This window comes from Podarcis vaucheri, assembly GCF_965113315.1.
Source record: "Podarcis vaucheri genome assembly, chromosome: 7".
Taxonomy (NCBI): Eukaryota; Metazoa; Chordata; class Lepidosauria; order Squamata; family Lacertidae; genus Podarcis; species Podarcis vaucheri.
The window spans coordinates 12,947,627-12,974,440 of record NC_138765.1 but is presented as its reverse complement, the minus strand read 5'-3'; the positions used below and the strand labels follow the sequence as shown (position 1 = coordinate 12,974,440).

General features: G+C 45.7%; 1 protein-coding gene across 10 annotated transcripts in view; it reads left to right on the top strand.

The window, feature by feature from the left end:
- POU2F2 (POU class 2 homeobox 2) overlaps positions 1 to 24,809 on the top strand; it is a 105,629-nt gene extending 80,820 nt beyond the window's left edge. For all 10 annotated transcript variants that reach the window (XM_082232658.1, XM_082232661.1, XM_082232663.1 and 7 more), the window contains 14 exons: positions 558 to 592; positions 716 to 772; positions 4,138 to 4,257; positions 5,384 to 5,584; positions 6,601 to 6,706; positions 8,595 to 8,686; positions 9,509 to 9,670; positions 12,332 to 12,473; positions 13,421 to 13,569; positions 15,699 to 15,875; positions 16,945 to 17,011; positions 19,640 to 19,811; positions 20,136 to 20,209; positions 22,362 to 24,809. In XM_082232658.1, the coding sequence (XP_082088784.1) occupies positions 558 to 592; positions 716 to 772; positions 4,138 to 4,257; positions 5,384 to 5,584; positions 6,601 to 6,706; positions 8,595 to 8,686; positions 9,509 to 9,670; positions 12,332 to 12,473; positions 13,421 to 13,569; positions 15,699 to 15,875; positions 16,945 to 17,011; positions 19,640 to 19,811; positions 20,136 to 20,209; positions 22,362 to 22,714 (1,907 nt within the window). In that variant the 3' untranslated portion in view covers positions 22,715 to 24,809. The remainder of the gene's footprint in view (positions 1 to 557; positions 593 to 715; positions 773 to 4,137; positions 4,258 to 5,383; positions 5,585 to 6,600; positions 6,707 to 8,594; positions 8,687 to 9,508; positions 9,671 to 12,331; positions 12,474 to 13,420; positions 13,570 to 15,698; positions 15,876 to 16,944; positions 17,012 to 19,639; positions 19,812 to 20,135; positions 20,210 to 22,361) is intronic.
- The last annotated feature ends 2,005 nt before the right edge of the window (positions 24,810 to 26,814 follow it).

Sequence of the window (26,814 nt, the reverse complement as noted above, 5' to 3'; positions counted from 1 at the left end):
AAAGAAGGGAAAGCACCAAATATCAGACAAAAAGCAGGGAGACCTCAGAGGTTTGCCTACCTCTATAAACATGCTACATGTACAATGCATTAAACATTCAGAAAAAAGCTTGTGTCTTTAGAATTTACTGTAATGTAGAAATGAATGCAAATATTACATACATAACCACCTAGCCTTTATATTATAACAACTCATTTCAAAAATGTAATTAAGTCCCTTTCTTTAAAACCATACCAGCATTGTCCAAAATGCCAGAATTATAGTATGGTTTGCATATATATCTTGATTTTAGAGTGATCCTACACTTGGGCATGTGTGTTCGTGCACGTACAGTACCATAAGAAACCTCATAGCCATGATTGAAATCCTGCAAGTGACAGAGAAAGGCACAGGACCTGTGGGGAGAGGAGGAGAAGAAACAGGCATGGCAGGCTTGATGTGGCCTTTGGGACTCTTATTTGAGAATGTAGGCCTTGGGAGGAGGGTTCAAGGGATGGGGATTATTGAAGTGATGGCTTTGTATGGAAGCTTTATGACAATTATCTCCTTGGTTTCAGATACAGAAAGAAATGGACCTGACACAAACCACCAGGTGAGAAAGGTTGGCCAGAAGTTGGAGGTTTATAGTAGTGGCACAAATGTTGTTGTGGCAGACAAGGGGCATGCTCTTAGTCTGTTGATGCTGACTTCCTTTTTCTCTCTTTGTCCCTTGCAGACCCAGCAGAGCAAACCTTCCCCGTTCTCCCCATCCCCAACCAGCACCGGCACCAAGGTAAGTGGCAACCTCTAGCTTCCACTAGCACCACTGCAGAGGACATTGTTTCTCTGCCAGTTCTCACCATACTCAAAAGAGAAGACAGTTTCCCATACATGCTTGTAATAACAGTGGTCTCCGCCACTAGGGACAATCTTCCAACAGTTTGCAGGGCTGCTTTTTCGTGCTTCTTTGTGCTCCCCTATATGGGGAACAAGGTTAAGTTCAAATCCCCGTGGTGGGGTGAGCTCCTGTTGCTCAGTCCCAGCTCCTGCCAACCTAGCAGTTCGAAAGCACGTCAAAGTGCAAGTAGATAAATAGGTACCACTCTGGCGGGAAGGTAAACGGCATTTCCGTGCGCTGCTCTGGTTCGCCAGAAGCGGCTTAGTCATGCTGGCCACATGACCCGGAAGCTGTACGCTGGCTCCCTCGGCTAATAAAGTGAGATGAGCGCCGCAACCCCAGAGTTGTCCGCGACTGGACCTAATGGTCAGGGGTCCCTTTACCTTTACCTTTTAGGTACCATCTATGGGGAATAAAAATGTCACCTCTTATCTGCAACTACCATAGCCAAGTCTAGGAGAATGGAGGTCAGAGAGGGAAGAAATCAGGTTGCAGGTTATAATATTAATGAGGAAATAGGAATCCAATTTTGCAGTGCCTCTGACTGGGGAACCTCTGAACTTTGGCACCCAAGCCACACTACCCCTCCACAAGGAGGAGAGATTTGCTTGTTTTGTGAATGGATGTGTGTGTGTGTATGAATAAATGTGTGTGTATATGTTAATAGGTAAAAATAAAGGTAAAATATGTTAATAGTTAATAGGTGTGTTAATAGTTGTACGCGTGTATGTTCTGGAATGTGGATTCCAGCAGCTTCTAATGGAGGTAAAGTGGACCTTGGCTCTGTGTCCTGCAATAATGCTTTATCATAAGTAAAGGTAAAGGGACCCCTGACCGTTAGGTCCAGTCGTGACCGACTCTGGGGTTGCGGCGCTCATCTCGCTTTGCTGACCGAGGGAGCCAGCGTACAGCTTCCGGGTCATGTAGCCAGCATGACTAAGCCGCTTCTGGCGAACCAGAGCAGCGCACGAAAATGACATTTACCTTCCCGCCAGAGCGGTACCTATTTATCTACTTGCACTTTGACGTGCTTTCGAACTGCTAGGTGGGCAGGAGCTGGGACCGAGCAACGGGAGCTCATCCTGTCGCGGGGATTCGAACTGCCGACCTTCTGATCGGCAAGTCCTAGGCTCTGTGGTTTAACCCAATGCTTTATCATATCACATGTTAAATAATAATAATAACATGGGTCAGTGGGAGCATTTGGGTGAAAAAGGAGGTTGAGGTATCTAGCTATGTTCACTAGCAGCTGCCACCAGAGGGAGCAGTGTATCAATTTGCAGTGCCCTTCGTGAAGAGGGTAGCCGAATTCTAATCTTCACAGTGGTTTGGGAGGTGCAAATCAAGCCAGCTTGTATCAGAATTCAGAAAGAACAAATTCCTGAAGTATCCCTGTTTATTATGATAGAGGGGTATAAAATTATGCATGGTATGAAGAGAGTGTATAAGAGACTCCCCCCACCCCCAATATAATACTAGGACCTAGGGCCATCCAATAAAGCTACATGTTGGAAGTTTCAGAACAGACAAAAGAAAGTACTTTTTTCACCCAGCACGTATTTAAACCATGCAATTCACTACCAAAGATGTTGTGAAGGCTTCAAACTTAGCTGGCTTGAAAATGGGATTAGACAGATTCATAGAGGATAAGGCTATCAGCAGTGGTGGAGCTAGCTGCTCCGGCACCTGGAGCAGGGCATATGCTGGGCGAGGCTAGCCGCCAGGAGTGCCGACGAGTCTTGGGGGGGGGGTGCTCTGGCGGCGAGAGCCTTTCATGTTGAATACACTGATAAGTTTAGGCATTAGGTTTATTAGAGTGAAAAGAATTTGGAAAGGACAGGAAGCCAAGTTTACATTCCATTCTCCTTCTCAATGCTCCTCCTTGATTCTCTGAAGACAAGTGGTCCAGAGGGCTGTTTAAATGCCTTTTTACAAAAAGGATTTTCGAATGGCCTATGCTGTGCTTTGAAATCCCAATAAGTGGGGCTGCAAAGGGTAACATGACCTGCCACCCATCTGTCAAATTTTGCCCAGCAGGGTTGGAGAGACAAGGATCCGACCCACTTGCCAGAAAATGTTCTCCACCTGTTTATCAGTGTGTTTATCTGTCTTAGTTGACCACTGTTTCCTCCAGATCTCCTGTGGTTCTCTAAATGCTGAACTGCAACTCCCATCATTCCATGCTAATGGGAGTTGGAGTCCAAAGACATCTGTGGGCCACAGGTTCCCTATCCCTACCCCAGAACCAGCTATGGTGGCTGTAGGTGAGTGAATTCTAAGGAAAAGTAGCATTTCTGCAGTGCCATGGAGTATTATTTACTACATTTCTATTCCTGTCTTCATTTGGAAAGCAACTTACAGATCCCTCAGGATAGTCCTCCCATCAGGTCACTAGCCTACCGGTACCTACTTAGCTTTAAAACTCTGGTTTTTTTACAGCCCCTCTATATTTTCTGGTTAAACATACGTTACTGTGTTTTGAAGCACAACAGAAACCTGCAAAACCCATTTTGTCCCAGGACTGGAATCATGAAGTAATTCAATACCCCCCCCCAGTTGATTGATTTCTGAGTAACTGAAGAAACTTATTTTTTATTTTTCTGGTATAATATATAGCTGAGTGGAAGGTTGGGTGGGTCAGAACCGTGGGCAGCTTTGTACTTTTGTAATCAGTGTGGTAGAGACTCATGAATCAAGTTTGGTTTTGCGGGGGAATTCCCTGTGCCTCAGGCCCAGCAGCAAAACAGGAAGCCAACCTAGCAATGAGTCAGAGAGATAGCATCAACTTCCAGTTGTTGGGATTTTGGTGCTTGTGTTGCTCTTTGTCCCTTTAGCAAGTCGCTTGCAGCAGCAGAGTGAACTAAACACGTGCAGAGCTGCTTACTTAGCATAATGTATTCAAGTTGCAGAATTTTTTTGTTTTCCTTGGTGTTGCTTAGCCATCCTCTCCCTGCAGTGACACAGATAGGACTCCGTATTTTCAATGGTAGCCTTAAAACCCGATCCTTTTGCGCTGCCCTGTGAGAGCTACCCATTGCCATAGCTCTGCTTAAGCGCTTCTTCCAGGCTGGTAGCTCGGATGTTAGGGAAGGGGAGATTAGGGGCACAGGAGAGGGGGTCAGGAAGCATGGAAGGAGAAGGAGGACAGCATCAAATTTGTGTCTCAAACAAGCAATGTTGAGCTGCAACAGGAGCGGAAGGATGTCACAGCTGGAGAGAGAGTCCTAGTGATTCTCTTTCATCTTGTTTTCTCCCTCCAGATCAAAGCTGAAGACCCAACAGAAATTCCTCCAGCTCCAGCCCCAGTCCCGGCTCCCCCAGCTCAGCAGCCACACCTGCCCCAGGCCCAGCTTATGTTAGCTGGCAGTCAGCTGGCTGGGGTAAGTGGAAGGTCCTGTGGCCAGACATAGATTACGGAGTTTGGCTTAAGTGGCCCGGGGGGTGGCAGGGAGGTGGATACAAACAAAGGGCTGTTTCCATGACCAGTTTTCTAACAATTGAAAGTCCTGGACTCAAGAAGCATTGAGCCAAGTGTTCATTATGTAAAAAGCATGGTTATTATTTGATGGGAAGCTTCTCTCTTTCCATAAAGTTGTTTCATAGATTATGTAGTAACAAATCCAGGTTTGTAAGTATACAGATTAGAGAGAGAGTGTGTGTGTCTTCTGACAAGCACACTGTATGTGTTTATTATTTAGGTGTGCACTTGGAAAAAAATAGTTAAAGAAATCATGTACTAAAAGGCCTGTGGGATCAGTTAATGATTCAGAATAGTTTAAGGGAAATAGAGGGTTGATAGGAAGATGGTAGCTGGGGAGGCATGGCTCACTGGCACTCTGGGGTGGACACTGAAGGATGATGAAAAGGAAATGATGATTTTGAAATCTCACCCCTCTCCTCTCCTCTGAATGTGGTAGGTAGAGGCCTGGGGAAGTGGACATTTCTCCTGTGCAGGTGTGGCTTGTGGAGGGGCTTAGATTGAAACTAAATTCTCATTCTGCATTGCCCTAGCAAAATGCTGCTTATACCTTCCTCATATAAGCAGTAAGGGACCCAGGATGGTGTTGTGTGTTCGTCAGCATTTCTCAGTAATGTGAGAAGCTTAGGTTTGCCCACTCCATTCCTCCTCCTGTGCCTTTCCCAGGAGAAATTCAACACACACAGGATTTCCTGTCCCTGAACATAACGTGGAAGAACAACAGCCCTCATCTGCTTAGTGAAATTGTCCTATTGCGTTGAATTATAAGCACAGGCACTGCTGCCAGGAAAGGAGTTGGCAACCAAGAGGAATATATTGCTTGGCTCTCTGCTTGCTGGGGCTCTTGCTGATGCGCTGGGTGGGAGAAGGACCCAACTAACCAGCTTCTTCCTTCTCTCTGCCTGGTTGATTTCTCCTCCTCCCCCCCTTTTTCGCCTCTACTCCCCCTTTGCCTGATCACCCCCTCCTGGCCTGCCATTTGCTCTGCTGCCCTTGGCCCACCTCTTCTCTGCCTTCCACCAACCCAGCTTACGGCCCTGATGCCTGCCCAACAGCAGCTGCTTCTGCAGCAGGCCCAAGCGCAGCTCCTGGCAGCCGCCGTGCAGCAGTCCAATGCCGCAGCTGCCGCAGCCTCCTCTCAGCAGCCTGGGGCTGAGCTGACGGCGCCACAGAACCAGCCCCAGACGCCACAGCTTGCCCTGTCGCAGCCAATCCAGCTCACTGCACAGGTAAGGGCTTGTGCACGGGAGGCTCAGCTTGCCGGGGGCCTGGCCAGAATGGGTTGCCCAGCATTACACACCACCACACAGAGAACAGGGCAGAAGTCAAAGCCTATGACAGGCTGCTCACGCAGACGTGGCCTGATCCATGGTTGGCATCCATCTGTCTCAGTGGAGGGGTGCGCCTTTCTGGGCGAGGTCAAACTGTTGGAAAGTTGCAGTGCCTGCTGTGGCTCTAGAGACCGATGCGGGAGAGACATGTTTTGTTGCAGCTGGGACAGGTTAAGGCACTGCGGCATTTCTTCTCTTATGTAGGGATGTGTATAGAAACTAGGAGAGGATGTGTTTGTTAGATATTATCCTTCAGTTCAGCAGGGTACGTCCCTTTGTCGGGCAAAAATAAGGAACCTGTTGATAGGTTAGCTTTAACCTTTAGTTTTAGTAATCCAGGATGCTTTATTGCAGACTGGATTTCCTGTTATTTCCCCCTTTTCTCCCTTAAAAACAATAGACACGCCAAACAGTCTTCTTATAAGTAAAGATAGATTCACTCGCTCAGTTTCACAGTAGCATTCTTGAGGCAGGCTGAAAATGTAGTTGCAGACATATACAGTAGTTTAGATCAAAATGGAGTTTGAGCTGTGACTCAGATTCAGCACTTGTCCTTCATCCCTAGTCACTGATGAGGCATCGGAGAGAAGAGGAGAGAGAGATCGGAGATCAGGAATCAGAGAGAGACCAGGCTGGGAACGTGACCGGCTTATATAGGCTGTGCCCCTTTACCTGGCTGTACACAGTGGAAGTGGCTCTCACAGGGAGGATTTTCTGTAGACCCTGTGAGATCCAACTTCCTCTGTGTGTGCCTTTCTAGCAAACACACATTGCCACTCGCCACAACAGACCCTGGTCAACTGTAGCAGAATCCTCAACACCTTCACCGGACTGCAGTCCCCAGCATTAAACTGGCATAAATTTGCATGGTAGATATAACCACACTCTTCCTCCCCCTCGCTTCTCTGTTCTAGGACATCCAGCAGCTGCTCCAGCTCCAGCAGTTAGTCCTCGTCCCAGGGCACCACCTCCAGCCGCCTGCACAGTTCCTGCTGCCACAGGCCCAGCAGGGACAGCAAGGTAAGAATGGCTTGTGTGTGAAAAAGAGACTGCATAGGCCACACTCCGCTTCTCCTGGCAAAAGGGTATTTGCAGGCAAGCAGTTCCTAGTGCAACGAGCCGTTGTTTTCCCGCTGTAAGCTGCAAATGAAATTGCCATTGACTTTATGCCCTGATGGGGGGAAAGCTCAGTGAAGTGCTCTTTCCCAACAACTTTTGAGATGTATAAGAAAAACGTTCTAAAATGTTGTGAAAAGTCTGAAAAATAAAACATTGGCACAGGATGAAAAAACAGCAGCATTTGAAAATCAGCACTATAATACTCTTCCATAGAAGTGCCATGGCATGAATACTGTAATATTTAAAAATGGTTCTAAAAGCATTTTCAGTGTTAATTAAAACATTTTTTAAAACAACAACAACAGTGTCATGAAATGACGCTGACTGGAAAATAATAATAGTGAAGGTGAAATGGCAATAGGTTCGGCTGCTTTAGGCATCCCTGCCAAAACCAGATGGAAAAGAAAATGGAAGAGTAACAATACTACGGTGATTTACACCTGTAAAGATTCCACTAGTGTTTATTATTATTATTATTAATAATAATATTAATAACAACAACTTGGGATTTTTTGTGGTCTGTCGAAAACCAGAAGAAGCAGCACAGAGAAGACACAGGGGGGAGACAATGAGTTGATGATGTCATGTACCGGTAGATGCTGGTAGATGCCCTATAAAAAGTGAGTGAACCAAGTGTGAGGATAGTAAGCACCTAGTGTGGAAGCACTGTAAGGCAGGGATGGGGAATCTGTGCCCTCCCCCTCCATATGCTCATCGATCTACCAAACTACAGCCAATGTGGCCAATGGTCAGGAATGGTGGAGTTGTAGTCCAGCAACATCTGAAGGACCACACATTCCTCATCCCTGCTGTAAGCCTTGGACAAAAAAAACCAAAACACATCGAGTTCACTGTCAGCCTACATCTTCTTACCCCACCCTCACCAAGCCCAGGTCTACCAGGAATTATGTTCAGTCCTGAAAGGTGATAAAATCATGTGTCTGAATATTTTCAAAGTACTGTTCCCTCACCACAGAATTCCCCATTTGTTCCCCCCCATTCTGGGATGAAGAGGCAGATTAGGGAACTGGAGAAATCTGCCTCAGCATAAAGCATTTTATTCTCTCAAGTTAGAATCATGTGCTAGATGGTAGGGGTGAGTCGACTTGCCAATTTTGCTTCCTCTCTGTTTTTCAGTTTTTCCAATATTAAGTTTTCACACCAGTTTGCAATTTTTTTTAAAAAGTCTTCATGAAAATTCCATCAATGTTTTTGTATGAATTTATCCTAATAAATATATTTTTGCAGAGCAACTTTCTTAATATAACACTACATTTCCATGTTATTTTCACAAATATATGGTTTTATATGCAGCCTTTGCTCTCATATATGAATCTTAGTGCAAAATAACCTAGCTGGAGAACTGCGTTGCAGAATTTGGAGAAGTATGAATTTCAACAAATGGCTGTGTTTCAGTTTACACTTTGTTTCAGAATGTGTGAATTAAATAGGCTCGCCTTCAAATTCCTCCCCAGTCTGCAAGAAAAGACAAACAACTGTGAAGAATAGAAAAACCACATTTTCTAAATGCTGCAGTGTCCAGCTAAGCTTTTTTCTTGTCTGCACATTTTCAACAGTAGCTACCATTGTGAATTTTTATTTTCTCTTCAGCCAATGAAGGATTTTACTTCTCCTAAATAACAACAGTGGAGGTTTTTAGGGGTCTGAAGAATGGCACCAAATTGGCAGATTTTTATTCCGGGTTTGATCAGTAACTTTTCACACAGTGGAATAAGGTGGTGCTTGATTTTGCGAAGCTGAGCTGTTCACTACATCTTTTCCCTCACAGGGCTGCTCTCGACACCAAATCTCTTTCAGCTACCTCAGCAAAACCCAGGGAGCCTCCTGCCGAACCAGCCTCGTGCAGGACTCCCAGCACAGGTGAGTGCGTAAAATACTCAGTGGGAACGCAGAGATATTACCAGCCTTGGTCTGGCAGTCTCATTCTTCATCTTTTAATGCTGTACTCTTGTCTACTCCAGTATATATTGCTTTGAAGAAAAGACTGTTTCACCACAGTTAACACAATGCAATGATCATTTTGTCAGACCCTTGAAGGCAGTGGCGATCAGGAATTTGTTTATTTGTTTAGTACATTTACACCCCTTCCATTATGGAACTTCACGTGGTGTGGATGGAGGGGGGATCCTTTCCCAGTCAGTCTTCCAACCAGGCACTGATCAGACCTCTAGACCTGCTTAGCTTCAGCATGGTGGCTCTGTATCCTGTGCCCTGGGACTAGGAGGATTGTGATCACTCATCTCACCTTTGCCTCTGCTTAAACAGTTTCCCAGGTATTGTTTCAAAGACTTGCAGAAATGTCTGACCAGAGCCAACAATGGGATATAAGTAATATGGTAATATTGACACCACCTGGGAAGCAGTGTCCTTTTGTCCCACTGCTTGGCCCGGGAGGCAGGGAGGGGGAAATCACTCTTTAGAGTTCAACTGAAGCGCACAACAAGTTGGGTTTTCTCCAGATTTGCTCCAGTTTGGAGCTAGAGTGCAGGGTTTCCCTGGGAAAGGAGTGGGTCAGGCAGAAGACCGCTTGGCCCCGTGCTTTCTAGGCACGGGAGTGGTGGAAGTGTGGACGAGCCCTAAGCTGTTTCACTGAGGTCTTGTTCATACATTATTCTTTGCCTTCTGTTCAGTGCTTTCGTGCATCTTGGTTCAGTGTTTCTGTGTCTTCTTTCTGCTCCGCAGCAAGTGACTCGGCCTGGCCTCCCCGAGTCCCACCTCACTCACTCACAGCCGCCCAAATGCCTGGAGACCCCTTCACACCCTGAGGAGCCCAGCGACTTGGAGGAGCTGGAGCAGTTTGCCCGCACCTTCAAGCAGCGGCGTATCAAGCTGGGCTTCACACAGGTACAGGCCAAGGTGTCTGGCTTAGGCTAGTCCACGATGGAAGAGTGGGATGTCGTTGGTTTCTTTTAGGGGGCTGTGCCAGATGTGGCCCTGTGAACATTTTCACTGTGAAATTATTATTATTATTTTCTCCTCCCCCCGCCAAGATCTTTATTGAAACTTAACATATATACATAATAACCAAAATTCCCAATGATTCCCTCATATAAAATATAATATCTAAATTACAACAGCTACTTAATTATATACATAATTATAAAACCCACTACCCACCCTCTACTTCCCTCCACAGCAATTTGACTTCTTTATATTTCTTTCTACCTTTTTTCCTTGCATTCTATAATAAATTATTTTTGTTACATTCTGATTTTTCCTTCTTTGTTGGTTTTGTTATTGTTTACATTTTTCATTCTAAGCTTATTAGCATGTCATTTTTAGAACAATATTTTGACATAGAATCTTCGAAATACTTCCACTCCATTCTTAACTTTTGATTTGATTGGTATCTTATAATTGAAGTTAATTTTGCCAATTCTGTATATTCACACTGAAAGCCAGTGTGGTGTAGTGGTTAAGAGTGGTGGACTCGTAATCTGGGGAACCGGGTTCATGTCTCCGCTCCTCCACATGCAGCTGCTGGGTGACCTTGGGCCAGCCACACTTCTTTGAAGTCTCTCAGCCTCACTCACCTCACAGAGTGTTTGTTGTGGGGGAGGAAGGGAAAGGAGAATGTTAGCCGCTTTGAGACTCCTTAGGGGAGTGATAAAGCGGGATATCAAATCCAAACACTTCTTCTTCTTCTTCTTCTTCACTTAATTTACAAACATTTTCGCTGTGAAATTACTGTTCCGTTTATTAAATTTCTATATCGTCCTCCATCCAAGGACTACAGGACAGTTTACAACATAAAAACACAAGAACACATAACATAGTAACAAACAAAAACAAGAATGACTCTCCCCTCAGTTTAAAAGGCCTTCAATTGTTTAATTAGCCAAAGGCCTGGGAGAAGAGGAATGCTTTTGCCTGGCATCTAAAGATATGTAATGAAGGTGCCAAGCAAGCCTCTCTGGAGACAGCATTCCACAAGCGGGGAGCCAATGCAGATAAGGCCTGTTCTCCTGTTGTCACCCTCTGGAGCTATTGTGGAGGAGGCACACAAAGAATCATAGAATTGTAGAGTTAGAAGGGATCCCAAGGGTCATCTAGTCCAACCGCCTGCAATGCAGGAAAGAAGAGCCTCGGATGGTGATCGCAGGGTCCAGGTTGGTTCATATGAAAGAAGCATCGGGTTGAGGCGGCAATGTTCCCTGGGGGGGGGGAGACTAAGGTCACTTCCAGATGACCTGTTTATTGAACATTCATTCCAATTTGTTTGCCCAAAGTTTGTGGGGTGGTTAGACATTGTTGGACATTAGAGGCTTTAGACTAGAGGATCCTTGTGAGTCCCTTCCAACTCTACAGTTCTATGATTCAGTGATTTAGCATTCATTCTTAATTGTTCACAGGGAGCCTAGATCATGTTGATCTTTTGATGAGGTGGTCATGTATCTCCAAATCACATTTAATTGTGCAACCTAAACTTGCCTGAATGTGATGGAATCGAAAATAGTGACATCCTGGAAGTGCCCCAAACATACATAGAACTAGGAGCAGCTCTAGAAAGTACATTCCCCATGTTGGTTGCATAAGCACAACCTTCCCTGAGGAGTGAGGCAGAGATCACGCCAGTTTGAATGCACAGCCTTAAGTATTTTTTTGTGGTTTTTTGTGTTTTGTTGTTGTTGTTGCTTTTGTTTTATACACAGGCTTTTTTACTACTTTTAGCCAAAAGTAGTAAACTAAGCAGTTTATACGCATCCACAGTACAAAACCAGTAATATTTTCAAGAATTTTTAACAGTAGAAATACATTATAAAACAGTGGGTTGTATTCAGCACTTAGACCCACTGAAATCAGTGGACTTGAGTTAGTCTTGTACAGTGGTGCCTCGCAAGACGAAAAGAATCCGTTCTGTGATTCTCTTCGTCTAGCAGTTTTTTCGTCTTGCGAAGCAAGCCCATTGACGGATTAGCGCTATTAGCGGCTTTTAGCGGCTTTTAGCGGCTTTTAGCGGCTTATCTGCTGATCGGATCAGCTGATAAGTGGCTTAGTGGCTTAGAAAAGGGGGGGGGGGAGGAAAAAGAACCAGCAGGAACTCGCAAGACATTGTCGTCTTGCGAAGCAAGCCCATAGGAAATTCGTTTTGCGAAGCACCTCCAAAAAGGAAAACTCTTTCGTCTAGCAAGTTTTCCGTCTTGCGAGGCATTCGTCTTGCGGGGCACCACTGTATTTCAGTGGGTCTATTCAGAGTATGATGCAACCCATTGTCAGTAATGCAATAAAATTGAAGAGGAATAAAATCAGCCAACCAACTAAAAATTCCATAATATAAACACCTGGGCAAATGAAAAAGGTTTTAAGCATGTACCGAAGAGAAGAAAATGTTGGTGTCACCTGTACCTCCCTGAGGGGAGTATTCTACAATTGAGGCACCCTCTGGTGTTTATACATGGTGTATTTCTGCTATAGATGGGCCTCCTCTGGTGATCTTAATGCCCCGGCAGGTTGTATGCTCTCGGTAACAGCTTCTCTCCCCACCTCTGTCTCTCTCCTCCACAGGGTGATGTGGGGCTGGCCATGGGGAAGCTTTATGGGAATGACTTCAGCCAGACAACCATCTCGCGCTTTGAGGCACTCAATCTCAGCTTTAAGAACATGTGCAAACTCAAACCTCTACTGGAGAAATGGCTCAATGACGCTGGTAAGTGGAGAGGAGGAAGCGAGCAGGAAGAAGCTGAGGTCTGCTGGAGGAGGGTTAAGGCCTCTTAGAGGCAAAAATAAAAGAGCTTTTGGGGGTGGGTGGGAACAAGCGATTAGAAGGAAGGTGGATCTCAAGATCTGAGATATTTTCTGCTGAGGAAGCTAAGCCCTGATTGAGTTGGTGGAGAGGAAAGATGTGGAAATGAGCAGGTGTGAGGGAAATCATTGTCAGGGCTGGGGAGAACATAACGGAATAGAAAAGAATGACTTCATTATCTAAGAATGCTCCCCACATGTCTGGCCTAATGCAGGTGTCAGATAGGCCTGAACAGGCCTTTGGGGAGCCGGTGGGTGGACAGGGGGCCTGGCCCAAGCCTCCAAGGACAGAGGGAGAGAATGCTAACTTCAGGCCTTTAGGAAAATTTATGGGCTCAAAGTTCTGCAGATTACTTCCCAGTAAGGCAGAACATGGGAAAATATTTCCTCAGCATATACATTCAACTTTAAAATTGCCCCTTGACTGCTACTAAGATAGATCTTCAAAGGTTTCGTTTTTTGAGCTGAGAAGCTACTGTTACACAGGCTGCTTAAAAGCCAATCCAGTGTGAACTCTCTAAAGCAGGACTCCGACATAGCTCCCTCCAGATGTTGCTAAATTCCCATCAGCCCCAGCCAGCATGAACAGTGGCCACAGATTGTGGGAGTTGTAGTCTCAACAACATCTGGAGGGCACCATCTCTAAAGTCACAAGGAGATGGCAGAGAGGCAAGGGACTGGTGTCACTTCTCAAGGCAAGCAAGTGGAAACTAGGCCCAGTAGAGGGAAAGATGAAGATAGTGAAACTGGATCAAGCCATAGGAAAGAGGTAACACACCAGGTGGGGTGCTGTGCACTGGGTGATGATGTTTGCAAGGTGACTAAATGGCTCCCCCACACCTCATGTTTCAGAGACAATGTCTGTGGACTCCACACTTCCCAGCCCCAACCAGCTGAGCAGTCCCAACATGGGCTTTGATGGGCTGCCAGGCCGGCGCCGCAAGAAACGGACCAGCATTGAGACCAATGTCCGCTTCGCATTGGAAAAAAGCTTTCTCGCGGTGAGGCATTTCCCATTGTCCAGCCCCCCACGTACCTAAAGTATGATATGGAAAAACCAGGTTTCAAATTCCTGTTCTCCTGCGAAACTCTGACCTCGGCTAGTAGGGTTCCTCACCGAACCCACATCTCAAGGCTGCTGTAAGGACAGAATCAGATAAGGCCATGCATGGGCCGCCCCGGTTTTATTCTCAGGAAGTGTGTGACATATAAGGAAATGAATAAAAACAAAATTAAGCAATTTTACAATACAATTTTAGATTGTATATCACTTTCCAAGGCTTTCAGCAACTTTTCCTTATCTCTAGTTCTTCATGGGGAAAAGCTGTTGGGGGAAAAGGCCAATTTTACTGCCCTTGGCAGCAATTGCAAGAAAACCAGGGGTTATGCCAGGGAATGGGAATCTGAGGAGCCAAGGCAAGGGTGGGGAACCTTTTTCAAAGTAAGGGCCACATTCCTTTCTGGGCAACCTTCCAAGGGCCATGTTAGTGGTGGGTGGGGCCAGAGGCAAAAGTGAGTGAGGCAATCAATGTACATAGTAAACAGTAGGCAAGTTTCTATGCACACCTCTCTAACCTCAACCCAGACAAGCAAGAGGCATTATCTGTATTCAGTGACTCATTCCTGCTGGGCAAAAAACACTTGTGAGAATCGAGGCCAGCTATGCATGGGGCCTGGAGAAAGGAGGCATAGCCAGAGAGAGTGGCATGGAGACTCACATTCGGCGCTTGATCCTGAAGTTTCTCATCCCTGGACCAGGCATTGAGTCAGAATCAAAGAAAACACAAGAGCCAGGAAATCCACTTTGCTCTGGCAAACTCCTGACCCAAACAGGAAGCCCTCTATAGCTCTTCCTATTTAGGAAGGCCCAATGGCCATCCTAGGAAGAGCTTGAGAAGACTTCATTGCCCTACCTAGAAGGTGCTCCAAACTGCTGCTCTGGTGGCTCACACAGAGCCAAGGGCTTCTGATTTTAGTCCAGGTAATTAATGACACTCCTATTTTACAACAAATGGGAAAACAAGGCTGAGAGAGTATGACTTCCCCAAAGCCTATGCTAGTCTTTGGCTGAGCTACCACTCGAACCCAGGTCTCCCAAAGGAATGGCTGACTCTCTTCTCATTTGATTCCAGCTGATAGAAGTGTGTACACACCATACATTTTAAGCACATTACTTCCCCCAGAGAATCCTGGCAGCCACAGTTCACCCTTCACAGCACTACAGTTCCGAGGATTCTTGAAAAACCATGTGCTTTAAATGTGTATTTAAATGCAAGGTGTGTGCACAGCCTAGGTGTGTGTTCTGGGTTGTTTTTTAAGTTCATTTACCGTAACTCTCTTGCATTTAACTGATAGGTCAGCTTAAGCCTCACGTTATTGGTTGTCAGAAGCAAAGGCAGGGAAATTCTCAGCAGGATGACGTTTTGTTATGTGCTGTGTACCAGGGACGCGGACTTATAAAAAATATTGGGGGGGCCGGGAAAGCTCGTGAAATGTAAATAAGCTCATGAATATGCAAATAAGCTCATGAATATGCAAATGAAGTGGCGCCGCCCCCTCGTGAGCGAATAGGGGAGAGCGTGCTGCTGCCTATTAATCAGCTCCGGAACAGCTGATATGCGGGAAACCTGGGGCTAGCGGCAGAAGCCCCCGCCCCCGGGGATTCCCCTGTTCTCGCGGGGGACGGCCGGGGCTCTCCAGCTAGGGCGCGCGGCTGGCTGGCTGGCTGGGGAGGGAGCAGGTGGGGAGGAGGCGGGGGACGGCAGCAAGGGCGCCCGAGATTATTGGGGGGGCTGAGCCCCCCCAAAAATTTTTTTGAGGGGGCTCAAGCCCCCTCAAGCCCCATGGAGTCGGCGCCTATGCTGTGTACCAGAAAGAGCAGAGAAAGTGACACAGAGCAGCAGCAGTTCTGTGCCTCATCCTTTCTAGTTTCATCCGCTGCCTGTATTTCAGGTTCACGTGATAGTTTGGCAGCAGATCTAACGTTCTTTAGAATGAGTAGAACAGCCCCCTACATATTTCTATTATTTGTTTTGTTTTGTGCTCCTGTTGGGACTCTATGCCATGACTTGCCCCAATGTCACACCATCCTGTTTCCCCCCTACTTCCAACACCTTCCCCCAAACTGCAGAACCAGAAGCCTACCTCAGAGGAGATCCTACTTATTGCCGAGCAACTGAACATGGAGAAGGAGGTGATTCGCGTCTGGTTCTGCAACCGCCGCCAGAAAGAGAAGCGGATTAACCCTTGCAGCTCTGCTCCCATGTTGCCTGCCCAGGGCAAGCCTCCTGGCTACAGCCCTCACATGGTACGTTCCTACACACGTTCACTCCCCCCCCCGCCCCCCCAGCACAAAACTCCATGGAATATACCTGTATGGAACATGCCTTCTGTGCTGTGCAGGTGAGGGCCTCTTGTAGATACCATCTTATCAGGGTGTCCATTCTGCACAATAGCTGAATTTGGCCTTTAGAGCTTATTTATTTCAGAAAAATTATATGCTAGGGTTTTTTTGTACCCCTCAAAGCACTTTACAAAAAAGCAATAAAGTTTATCGCTTTTAAAAAAATATAAAAGCAACTGTTTAAAACTTTCAAAAAATTTAAACCTGTGCTAAAATAATAGTAACAGGTGTTGTGGTGCCTACCTGTTAAATATTGGACAGGTGCTAGCTCTGTTTGTCTTTTTGGCACCTGCTGAAGACTTTCCTCTTCCAGCAAGTCTTTTAATTTGTGGCCTTTATCCAAGTCTGCATATGTGTCAGGATTATTTCTAAGATGCCTTAATAGTGCTACTTTTTCTGAATTTGCTGCCCTGGGCTCCTTTCAGAGAATAGACATTTAATAAATAAAAATGAATAAAATTTAATACATACATGTATTATTTTCCTCTGCACTGTATCTTTAATCATACACTTAGCTTCACAGTTTGGAGTGTGAACCCCACTCCCACTACTTCCCCCAATGGACAATGCCTACATTACTTGCCCCCCATATGATACAAAGCTTCCTTCCTTGATATATCCTTTTACATAATGCATATATTGTGCTCATACAAAACTCTGCCTACCTACCTGATCTTTCACTGCAACTTCACTGAGCTTGCATTTACCAATCCACTTACCACCCCATTTGATACATGGTACAAACTTTCCAGGTCCCTAGGCTTCTTACCTTAACTTCCTCAAATAATGTACATTCCTATTGCTCACATTACAGAATTTATGTCTAACATACTTAAATCGTTCATGAGTGTCGCCCCAGCCTAGTCTGCTGCTTGCATCTTAGATATGATCCCCAGTCAGGGGAGAAAGGTCTTTATGTGGATTTTATCCATTGTGTCTCTGACAGTCCGTTTCTCTGCTGCATCTCCTCCAGGTGACCAGCCCAGGCACCGGCACAAGTCTGCCCCTCTCCCAGGCTTCCAGTAGTCTGAGCACAACAGGTAGTTGTCTTTCGGTGACACATTCCCTTCTCCCTGGGACCCCCTTTCCCCTTTCCTTTGCCTCCTTCTAGCACAGCTGTCCAGTGGTGGGCTGCTGAGAGCTCAAGGTGTTGAGGTTGCGGAAATGACACAAGAGCAGTCTGTTGGGTTATGAGTGAGAATGCATCCTGATGTTAAGACTTCCAAAGGCCCAAGCGCTTTTGAGGACCCACTCTCGGCACTTGCAAAATGCTTACAGTCATTCAAAGCACCTGCTGCCTCCATTGCCACCTCCTTCCCCAGCCCTGACCTGTATATCTTACCTTGGCACAGCAAGAGGTGGCAATGGCAGAGAAGGCAGCAGGTGCTCCAGAGGCCCCAGGAGAGCATGTTTCCATGCCAGGAAAGGACTGGGACTACCAGGTAAGAAAATGCTGCTATGCACATATTATTCACTTGAGATGATGGGGCTAGTTGTCCCAGTCCCATACCTGGTGTGGAAACAGTGCAACACTCTTGTGCTCTCCATTTAGCTCTGCAAAACTTACCGGTAACTTCTTGCTACATGCTTAAGGGGACTTGGAAGCAAGACTTGGGGTGCTAGTGAGGCCAAAAAGAGCACAACAAAGTTGTGCTTTGCTCCCTCTGCTGCTACCACATACCCCACACACTGGGAAATTGCCTCTGAATTGTGATGACCTGGCATTTGTAATGCCGCTGGCAATGCTATGGCAGATGCAGACATAGGAATTGTTTTGAACTTGGTGAGATCTGCAGGCTGGAATCTGGGGTGATGCTCAGCCAATGTTTCAGCAGCAGGTGATGGCAGTTGTATTGTCTGGTTACACCACAGCATAAAACCAATGCGAAGCCATCCAACCTGACCTAGTGCTGATATATTCAATGACATGTTAGCGCAGGAATATATTTAACAACATCCAACAATAACATTTTTTTTTCTCTTTTAATGAAAAAAATTCTTAGGAGGCTGCAATTTTGGGCAGACAAATGACATGTGACAAGAAGGATCTTAACTATTTGTGTGATGGGGTTTTTTTTAATGTTCAAAAGCATATGCACTTAGCTGGCTTAGCTCTCCATAGCGCTCCCAATGTGTTTACCCCTGCAAATTCTCATCTGGCATTCTGTAGAGGGAAAAGCTGTTTTGGAGAAACTGTCCAACTATTTGAATGAAACACAGAGGGCTTATTCACACTTCCCTTTTGCCCCGCTCTTTGCAGACACAGGTTTATGCTTAAAAAGTCAGTGCCTCTGGATCTTTCCCTGCGAAAACCTGCTCTTTAGCACTTTTCTAAAGCAAACACCAATTTGGGTTTTCTGCAGATTTACATTTACTCCAATTGAGCGTTAAAGAGCAGGTTTTTGCAGAAAAAGCTTTGCAGCAAAAAGAAGGTTGTGTGCGCTTGCTTGGACACAGAGTTTTAAAGTGCGGAGTGTGGATAAGCCCTAAGCCACAAACCATGGTTATACAAATTACACACAGCTTGAACACTCCTGCTTTGCTCTTCTCTTCCTCCAGTGGGAAACAATCTATGGAGTTGTTGGCTTAGGGCAGGACCTGAGTGCAACATCGCTACTCCCCACTTGTGATTCAGAGGTATACTGGCTTCAGTACTGGAGTTAGTACGTGATCATCATTAGGCCTGGGTGAAATATCAATACATCACCCAGGACTGGTATGAGAGGCAGACCACAATGGTGGCTTCGCCTGGTGGTATATCGCAGGTGAAACTGATGCCACTCCTGAATTCCTCTGCTACCAGCGCCACTTTCAACATTAGGCCGCTGGTAGCAGAGGGACTCAGGATCAGTGGCGGTTTCACCTGCAATATACTGTCAGGTGAAGCTGCTATCACTCCGCCTTTCATACCACAGAGGGAGGAGTGAGCTGTATTGCCAGGCCAATGCAGCTTGTTCCTCCTTTGGCTTCCCCACCCCCCAGCTGAGCCTCGCACAAAAGCCTCACAAAAAAGTTGTCATGGCTTGCGAGGCACTGGGGTGAAAGCGTCTCTGCTCTCATGGTGAGAGCTGCGGCAGTTTCACCCCACACCTCACTGTATCCAGTAGTAAGGTAAAGGGTAAAGGGACCCCTGACCATTAGGTCCACTCGTGACCAACTCTGGGGTTGTGGCACTCATCATGCTTTATTGGCCAAGGGAGCCGGCGTACAACTTCCGGGTCATGTGGCCAGCATGACTAAACCACTTCTGGCAAACCAGAGCAGCTCACGGAAACACCGTCTACCTTCCCGCCGGAGCAGTACCTATTTATCTACTTGCACTCTGGCGTGCTTTTGAACTGCTAAGTTGGCAGGAGGTATCCAGTAGTAGCAAGATCTAAATTTTAATTACGTGCTCTGCAAAGATGTACTTAGTTTTGTCTTGACTCTGAACATTCAGGGGATGAGATGTCACACTGAGCTTCAGAGGAACTTGGAAACATGTAGAGATCTTTCACTTCTGTGTGCCTCTGAAGCTCAGCATGCTGTTGGGAGGATGCCCTCTCTGGGGGGAGAGGCAGAGTTGGTGCAGCTCCCAATAATGGCTGGCTACCATGCCTGTGGGCTCCTGCTTCTGACCACCAGCCTTGGCAACTCTCCTTCACTTTCTTTGCTCTTCTTTTGGACAGTTACTACCTTGTCCCCCACAGTCTGCTCCCTGACCCCCAGTCGGACAGCGGTGGGAGCAGGGGGCACCACCCTCAACTCGGTCACGCCACCCCCAAGCAACAGCACAAACCCCAGCCCCCAGAGCAGCAGTCACCCAGCTATCAGCTTGCAAGGCCTGAATCCCAGTACGGGGTAAGTGGTGTGGGAGAGAAAGGTATTTTTTTTTGGGGGGGGGGGTTCAGCTTCCTCAATGGTTGGACTGTGGGAAAAGAGGTTTGATCCTGGCTAGGCTCACACCATTAGAGGGAGGGGGGCTTGGGGGACAGAACCCAAACAGTACGGGACTTAGAACTCACCTGAAATAACAGACTCTCCATAAAACAATGTCTCACACGTCATTTTAAGCTACCTTCTGGACCCATTTCGAACAGGTGATTGTGGGGGTGGGTGGGTGGCACTCTAGTGTTAGCACTGTAGATCCCCAACTTTAACCTGCTGCCTCTGGTTTGATTTCAGAAGCACAGTGCTAGGGGTGAATGCAGGGTTAAACCCAGCGCTAATGGCCACCAACCCGCTGGCCACCATACAAGGTTTGTGAAAAAGAAGATCAGACATGATGTCATCACTGCCATTTGCTCCACTGGCCTGTCTGTACAAGACTGTGTGGGTGTGGGTGAGAGAGAGAGAGAAGAAAAAGTGGGTGTATGTGAACAAATACACACAGAAGGAATACATAAACCCGACACACAGCCATTCTTCAAAACTGATTACGTATTAGGAGAAATTCACACTAAAACATTGGTGAATTTTCATGAGGATTTTTTAAAAAATAAATAAATCACAAACTAATGTGGAAAGCTGAATTTAAGATTGAGAAAATGAGAGACAGAGAAATTGGCATATTCACTCATTCCTATTCTCAACAGATGGCAGCATTGAGCCAACCATGAATTTCTCTGCCCACTTCTTTCAGTTTTCCCGTGTTGTCTGCTCACTGAGGTCATCATATGGCACAGGGTCTGTGATGTAAAACTCTGTGTCCAAGGCTGAAGACCAACATCCTGTTCCCCACAGCGACCAGCCAGAAATCACACTTGTAGAAGTGCCTAAAACCAGCCTGTAAAACTGGTTACCCACCATGCCCAATGCAGTCATGCACGATGGCTTATCAGAGACTCATTGAAACCAGTTTTTAGTACCTGCTTAGAACTACAAAAATGGGATTGTCAAGCCCATGGCGCATCACTGGTGTGCCTGTGTCTTGCCTTGATGGGTTACAGATTGAGCAGATAAAGCTGTCTTGCCCTGAATCAAACCCCTGGTCTGTCTAGCCCAGGGTTGTCTATTCAACAGCAGCTCCTTTGGGATTCAAACAGGGTTCTTTCAGCCCTGAGATCCTTTTAGATGGAGATGCAGGGCATTGAAACTGTGTCCTTCTGTAGGCAAGGCATGAGTTCTACCACTGAGTTGGGGACCATCCCCATGTGCAGGCCTGTCTTTAAAAACACCTCCCCCTCTATGATTTCAAGCATGAAACATTTGAGTCTAGGTGAAAGTGTATGTGAGATGCTGCTGTGCAAATGTCGTGCGGATGCATGAGTGCAACAGGTCAGTGGAGTCCCTCAGAACCTCCTCTCATTCCTGTTGAGGTCTCTTCTCCATCCCATCCCTTAGCTTACCTATGGTAGAAAGCATCCTACTCCATAACATCCGTCTGTAACATTGCACCTGCTAATCATCTGCGCTCACCCTTCTCGCCACACACCATGTGTCCTTTTCTATGTGAAACGTGCTGGGGGAGGGAGACAGTGATGTGGAGCTGTGGTTTGGAGCAGGTGTCATTTGAACTGCGGCTGTGCTGAAATGTGCTGCTGCCATTTTGTCATGGTAGGGGGCCTCGGAGGCTCCTGAGAAAAGATGACCCCCGCATCAACACATCAAGAGGAGAGCCACAGTGCTAATGCAGTTCCTCTGGGCCCATTGCATGCTGGAGGCTGGGATAGCTCAGTCGGAAGAACAGGAGACCCTTAGTCTCAGGGTCGTGGGTTCGAGCCCCATGTTGGGCAAAAGAGTCTTGCATTGCAGGGGTGTTATGTACTGAGTTGAATAGAATCCAAAAGGCAGCAGTCTGACTGGTCCTAGAACAATAGGATTCAGAATGCAGCAGTCTGATTGGTCCTAGAACAATAGGATTCAGAATGAAGCAGTGTGATTGGTCCTAGAACAATAGGATTCAGAATGCAGCAGTCTGATTGGTCCTAGAACAATAGGATTCAGAATGCAGCAGTCTGATTGGTCCTAGAACAATAGGATTCAGAATGCAGCAGTCTGACTGGTCCTAGAACAATAGGATTCAGAATGCAGCAGTCTGACTGGTCCTAGAACAATAGGATTCAGAATGCAGCAGTCTGATTGGTCCTAGAACAATAGGATTCAGAATGCAGCAGTCTGATTGGTCCTAGAACAATAGGATTCAGAATGCAGCAGTCTGATTGGTCCTAGAACAATAGGATTCAGAATGCAGCAGTCTGATTGGTCCACAGGAGGCACCCAATACAGCTCCAGGTGGAAGTGAATCTGCAAACTCCGAGTATATTTCAAGGGGGTTGGACTAGATGACCCCCGTGGTCCCTTCCAACTCTACGCTTCTACATTTCGACGATTCTGTGACCAGAAGCTACTGACATCATGCTGGCGCACATGCGCCCTAACTGCTGTTCTTTCCCCCCTCCTCCTTTGCAGCATTGGCCAGTGGTGGAAGCCTGCCAATTACCAGCCTTGATGCCAGTGGTAACTTGGTCTTCAGTACCAGCGGAGGCACGACTGGAAGCCAGAGCATCGTGACTTCGTCGCTCTTCCTCAACCATGCAGGCCTGCCCTTGCTGAGTGCTGCCCCGGGAGGCGTGGGGCTGGTGTCGGCGGCTGCTGCTGCTGTGGCTGCCTCCATGCCCAGCAAGTCGCCCACCCTGACCTCCTCCTCTTCTTCCTCCTCTTCCTCCTCCTCCTGTTCCTCATGCAGCTCCTCCAGCGAAGTGGCGCAGACTCTGGGGCAGGCTGGTCCCGGATCCACCGAGCCGGATGCCAAGACGGAATGAGGGCTGAGGGGGGAGCATCCTCCCCGCCTTCTCGACACGTGGGGGTAGTAAGGAGCGGACGTACAAACCGACGAGTGAAACCAAAAAAAAAAAAAAACCAAACAAAGAATTGTCAGCAACAGCCAAACGAAAAACCAACCAAAAAATAACCCAAAGCAACCAAACAAGCAAAGCAAAAAGGGACAAAGGAAGAAACCAAAAAGAATTCCCCAAACTTTTAGCATTTATTTTTTTCCTTTTTTCTTTTTCCCCTCCGATGTTCAGGACAAAATGCCTTGCAAAAGGTGACTTTGTCAATTGTTTGCTTGAATTATTTTCATTGATTTATCTTTATTTCTTATTCGCTAGTTTCCTGGACAGTTTCAGAAAGGAAACAAATAAATGGGGATCGGTTGTTCTTTTTTTTTTTTAAGAAAAAGAAAAAAAGAAAAAACACATTTAAAATCCTTAAGGGGAAAATGAATCTCACACCAAAAATCACCAGTCCTAGCTTCACCCAAAGCTTTTTACAGACTTTTCTAACTTCTGTGTCTGGTCGAATGTCTTTCAAAACTCTTATTTATTCTTATTTATTCTTTTACTTTTCTTTGGGATCCAGAAAGGGTTGGACAGGGTGGGGGTATATTGGTTTAATTTCAGGATCTTGCTATAAATATTTTCCTTTTCTTTTTTAAAATGCTAAAATAATATCCTTTTCTGCTGTATTTTTCGGAATAAACTTTATAGTTTAGAGGGATTCTCATGAGATACGAAGGCTAGGACTTTCAAAAGGCAATAATGAGAATTAGGTACCAACTTCCCATGATGGTTTCCTAACTGATGTCCTGCAATGATTATTATTATTTTGCATCTCTGCTTCTACCTGACTCAGCCTTGCAATGAACTAAAAAAAACACCCAAGAACCTCTAGACCACAGCATCCTTGGACCAGCTTGCTTGCCAATGCATTCCTATATATATAGCCATTTCTGGCTTGAAAGGAGAGCTGGTGGTGGTGGGGAAACTGCTCCCTGTCTAGTTCCTTACCTCTGATTCTGATTCATCATAAGGCCAGAGTATCTAGTGCCTGGGTGAGAACTCTGTGCCCCTTCAGAGGTTGCTGTACTACATCTCCCATCATCCCTGAGCATTGGCCATGCTTGCTGGAGCTGATGGGAGCTGGAGTCCAGGAACATTTGGAAGGCCACAGTTTCCCCATCCTGATCTAGTGTATCGAATGCAGATGGAGGAGCCTAGACATTGCCCTCTCCCTGTTACCCCACTGAGGACGGAATTAATTGCATCCATTCAGGAGTAAGCTTATTAGTAACATCTGGGTTACTCACAGGGTACAAAATGTAAATACTCATGTCTTTGCAAGACAGGAAGCCTTATTGAAAGTCTCAGCCTTCAACTGTTTCAGGATGGGCAGCACTAAACGTGTACGTTTTGTTTTATCGGCTTTTTCTTTCTTTCGCCAGTGTTCAATTTTTCTGTAGCTTTTCTTTTCTAAATTGATTTTTGCCTGGGGTTAGTATCAGGGGTTATTTTTCTGAAAACAGGGGATGTGTAATTTTTATTCTTATTCTTTTTATTTTTATATCTGTGTTCTGAAAAAAATAATAATACTCATATTCCAGTGCCTGACAAAAACCAAAACAAAACAAAAAAACGGGAATTTCAGCATTCTTTACATTTTCCAGAAAAAAACCAAAAATTGATAGACATCACTACAGAAAACAACAAGATGAAGACCACTGGGGAATAAAAATGAAACCACAGAAGAGGGATAAAAATCCCCCCCTTTTATGTGGCTCACAGAGACTCGGAGGCGAGAGACAAAACTTTTAACCAAAAAGAACCAACCAAGTGAACAAAGGAAGCGTACAACAAAAAAACAAAACCCCACCACACAAAAAACTTTTAATTGAAGAAGAAAGGATGAAAAAAAATACGTGGGAATAAATGGGAAATCTTTACTTTCTCTGGTTAGACAAATGGCTCAACCGTCTTTCTCTGTCCTGAAAAAAAAAATACCTCATGGAAAGGTGCGTTGAGAAGCCAAGATTTTATAAGTGGCAAAGAGACAAAATAAACAAAAGTAAAACGAACCAAATCAATGGAAGTTGGGAGGGTGAGATCAGAGGATCCTGAAACTTCCTCCCAGAAGTCTAGAAAGCTTTAAAAATGGCTTCTCAAAACGCTCTTTTTATTTTTTTGTTTTTAAACTTTTATTTTGTACATTTTTTGTTGGCTTCCTTTATTTTATTTTTTAAAAAACTGGTTGGTATGGGATTTTATTTCTAAATGTGTTTGAGGGGTGTGTTTTTTTTAGTCAATGTTTTGGGGGCTCTTTGAATGTTCGTCTTTTACTTTCAACTCCTGCGAACCAAAGTCTTGCTGTTGCAGAGAAGGAAGTTAGCCATGGCATACTGCGATCTGGTAGAAAATAAAAAACCAAACAAAAGGACAGAGTGGAAAAAAGATAAACAAGCAAACAAACAAAAAAAAGAACTTTGAAACCTTTCTTAAAGGGAAAAAAACCCTCGACCTCATTTTATCTCCTGCTTTTGCTGTGTTATAGCGTTCAGGTGGGTTTGAGATAACAAAAGAAAAAAAATACTGTGAAACTTTCCAAAAATGAAACAAACAAACAAAAAACAGGAAACACCTAGTTTTAAAAGACTTGAAAAAAAGGTTTTTCATCCCATTATGTGCGTGAGTGAGAGAGAACCGGCGAGTATTTATCTGTCTCTTTTAAGATTCCAATCATGCTATTATGGTGGACATCTGGGGAAAAAAGAAGGAAAAACATTTGGGGAGTCCAATTTCTCTCTCTCTCTCATGTGCTACTGAACGTGTTACTAGGTGGAATGTAACTGTTTTAGTGATATTTGTTACTCTTTTTCTTTCTTTTTTTCTTTTTTGGGGAAAAAATTCTTTTGGGGGGTATCTTCTATTTTTTTTTTATAGAGAAAATTCTATGTTCCGCTTTATCGCTTCTTACTGTATTAAAAAAAAGACAAAAAAACAAACAAACGCTAAAGGTTTGCAACAAAAAAAGATAAAAAAGGGAAAAAAACTGAACAAAAAATCAACAAAAAAAGAAACAAAAACCAAAACGTGTTTTTTTAAAAAAATTGATTCTAGACCAAAAATGACCCTATCTCCATGTGCGGAGCTGAGCGGTGGGTGAATGGCATGGAGGGGAAACAGCCAAGATATATAGGGCAAGCAAAGGGTGATGGAAAGTTGGAAAGGTTGCTTAGAACCTGGAGAGAGGCGTTTCCTTTTTCAGAGAGCTGAAAGGGGAATGACGAGTGGTGATGTGGGCATTCTTCCCTCTCTCTGTCTTCAAAAACCAGCCGGCTGTTTGACCAGAGGCAATAGTGGGGCAAGAGAAACAGAGTGAGTGATGTTGCCTGTCTCAAATCACTTTCAACTCTTTTTTAAAAAACAACAACGACCGGCTCTCTCCAGTTTTAGGAGTTGGATATATGGGAGGTTGTGAATTTTGCAACTGCGGACTCAAGCCAGAGGGGTACCCCCACTTCTTCCCTCTCTCCCTCACCCCCAAATTGGAGACTGTAAACGAGGCAGAGTTATCGGTAGCTTGGGGAGGAAAATTTTGTTTTGGTTGGTCTAGAGCAGAACTACCTGGGACTCATTTCAGATTTGGCCACTGGTCTTGTGGGGCAGGATGCGTCGCTGTCTCCGTAGCCATCCTTGCCTCTCTAGTCCACATACTCCCCCCCCCCCATGGCTGGTAAGAGAAAACAGGCGTGAGATGCCAGGCTGCCCTCTATGAAAAGCCGCCACATCTCCCTGTTCCGCCAACCTCCCGCGCTCCTAGGAGTTTCAGAACGAGGAAGGAAACAAGCTTTAAAGTACAGCTGTAAAACCAAATATTTGCTCACACGCCTCCGTGCCGGTGCCCGACCCAGGGTTGGGGGGGCACAAGGGAGGGGGGCAGGCTAGACCCCCTCCCTCCCCTCATAGTGCCAAGACACCCACCATAAGGCTCTTTGGAGATAGCCCGCCATATACCTCATATACTTTAATGATAAACCAAATAGAAAAGCTTTATTAAGGGTGTGTGCCGGACGGGTCTGTTTGGGGCG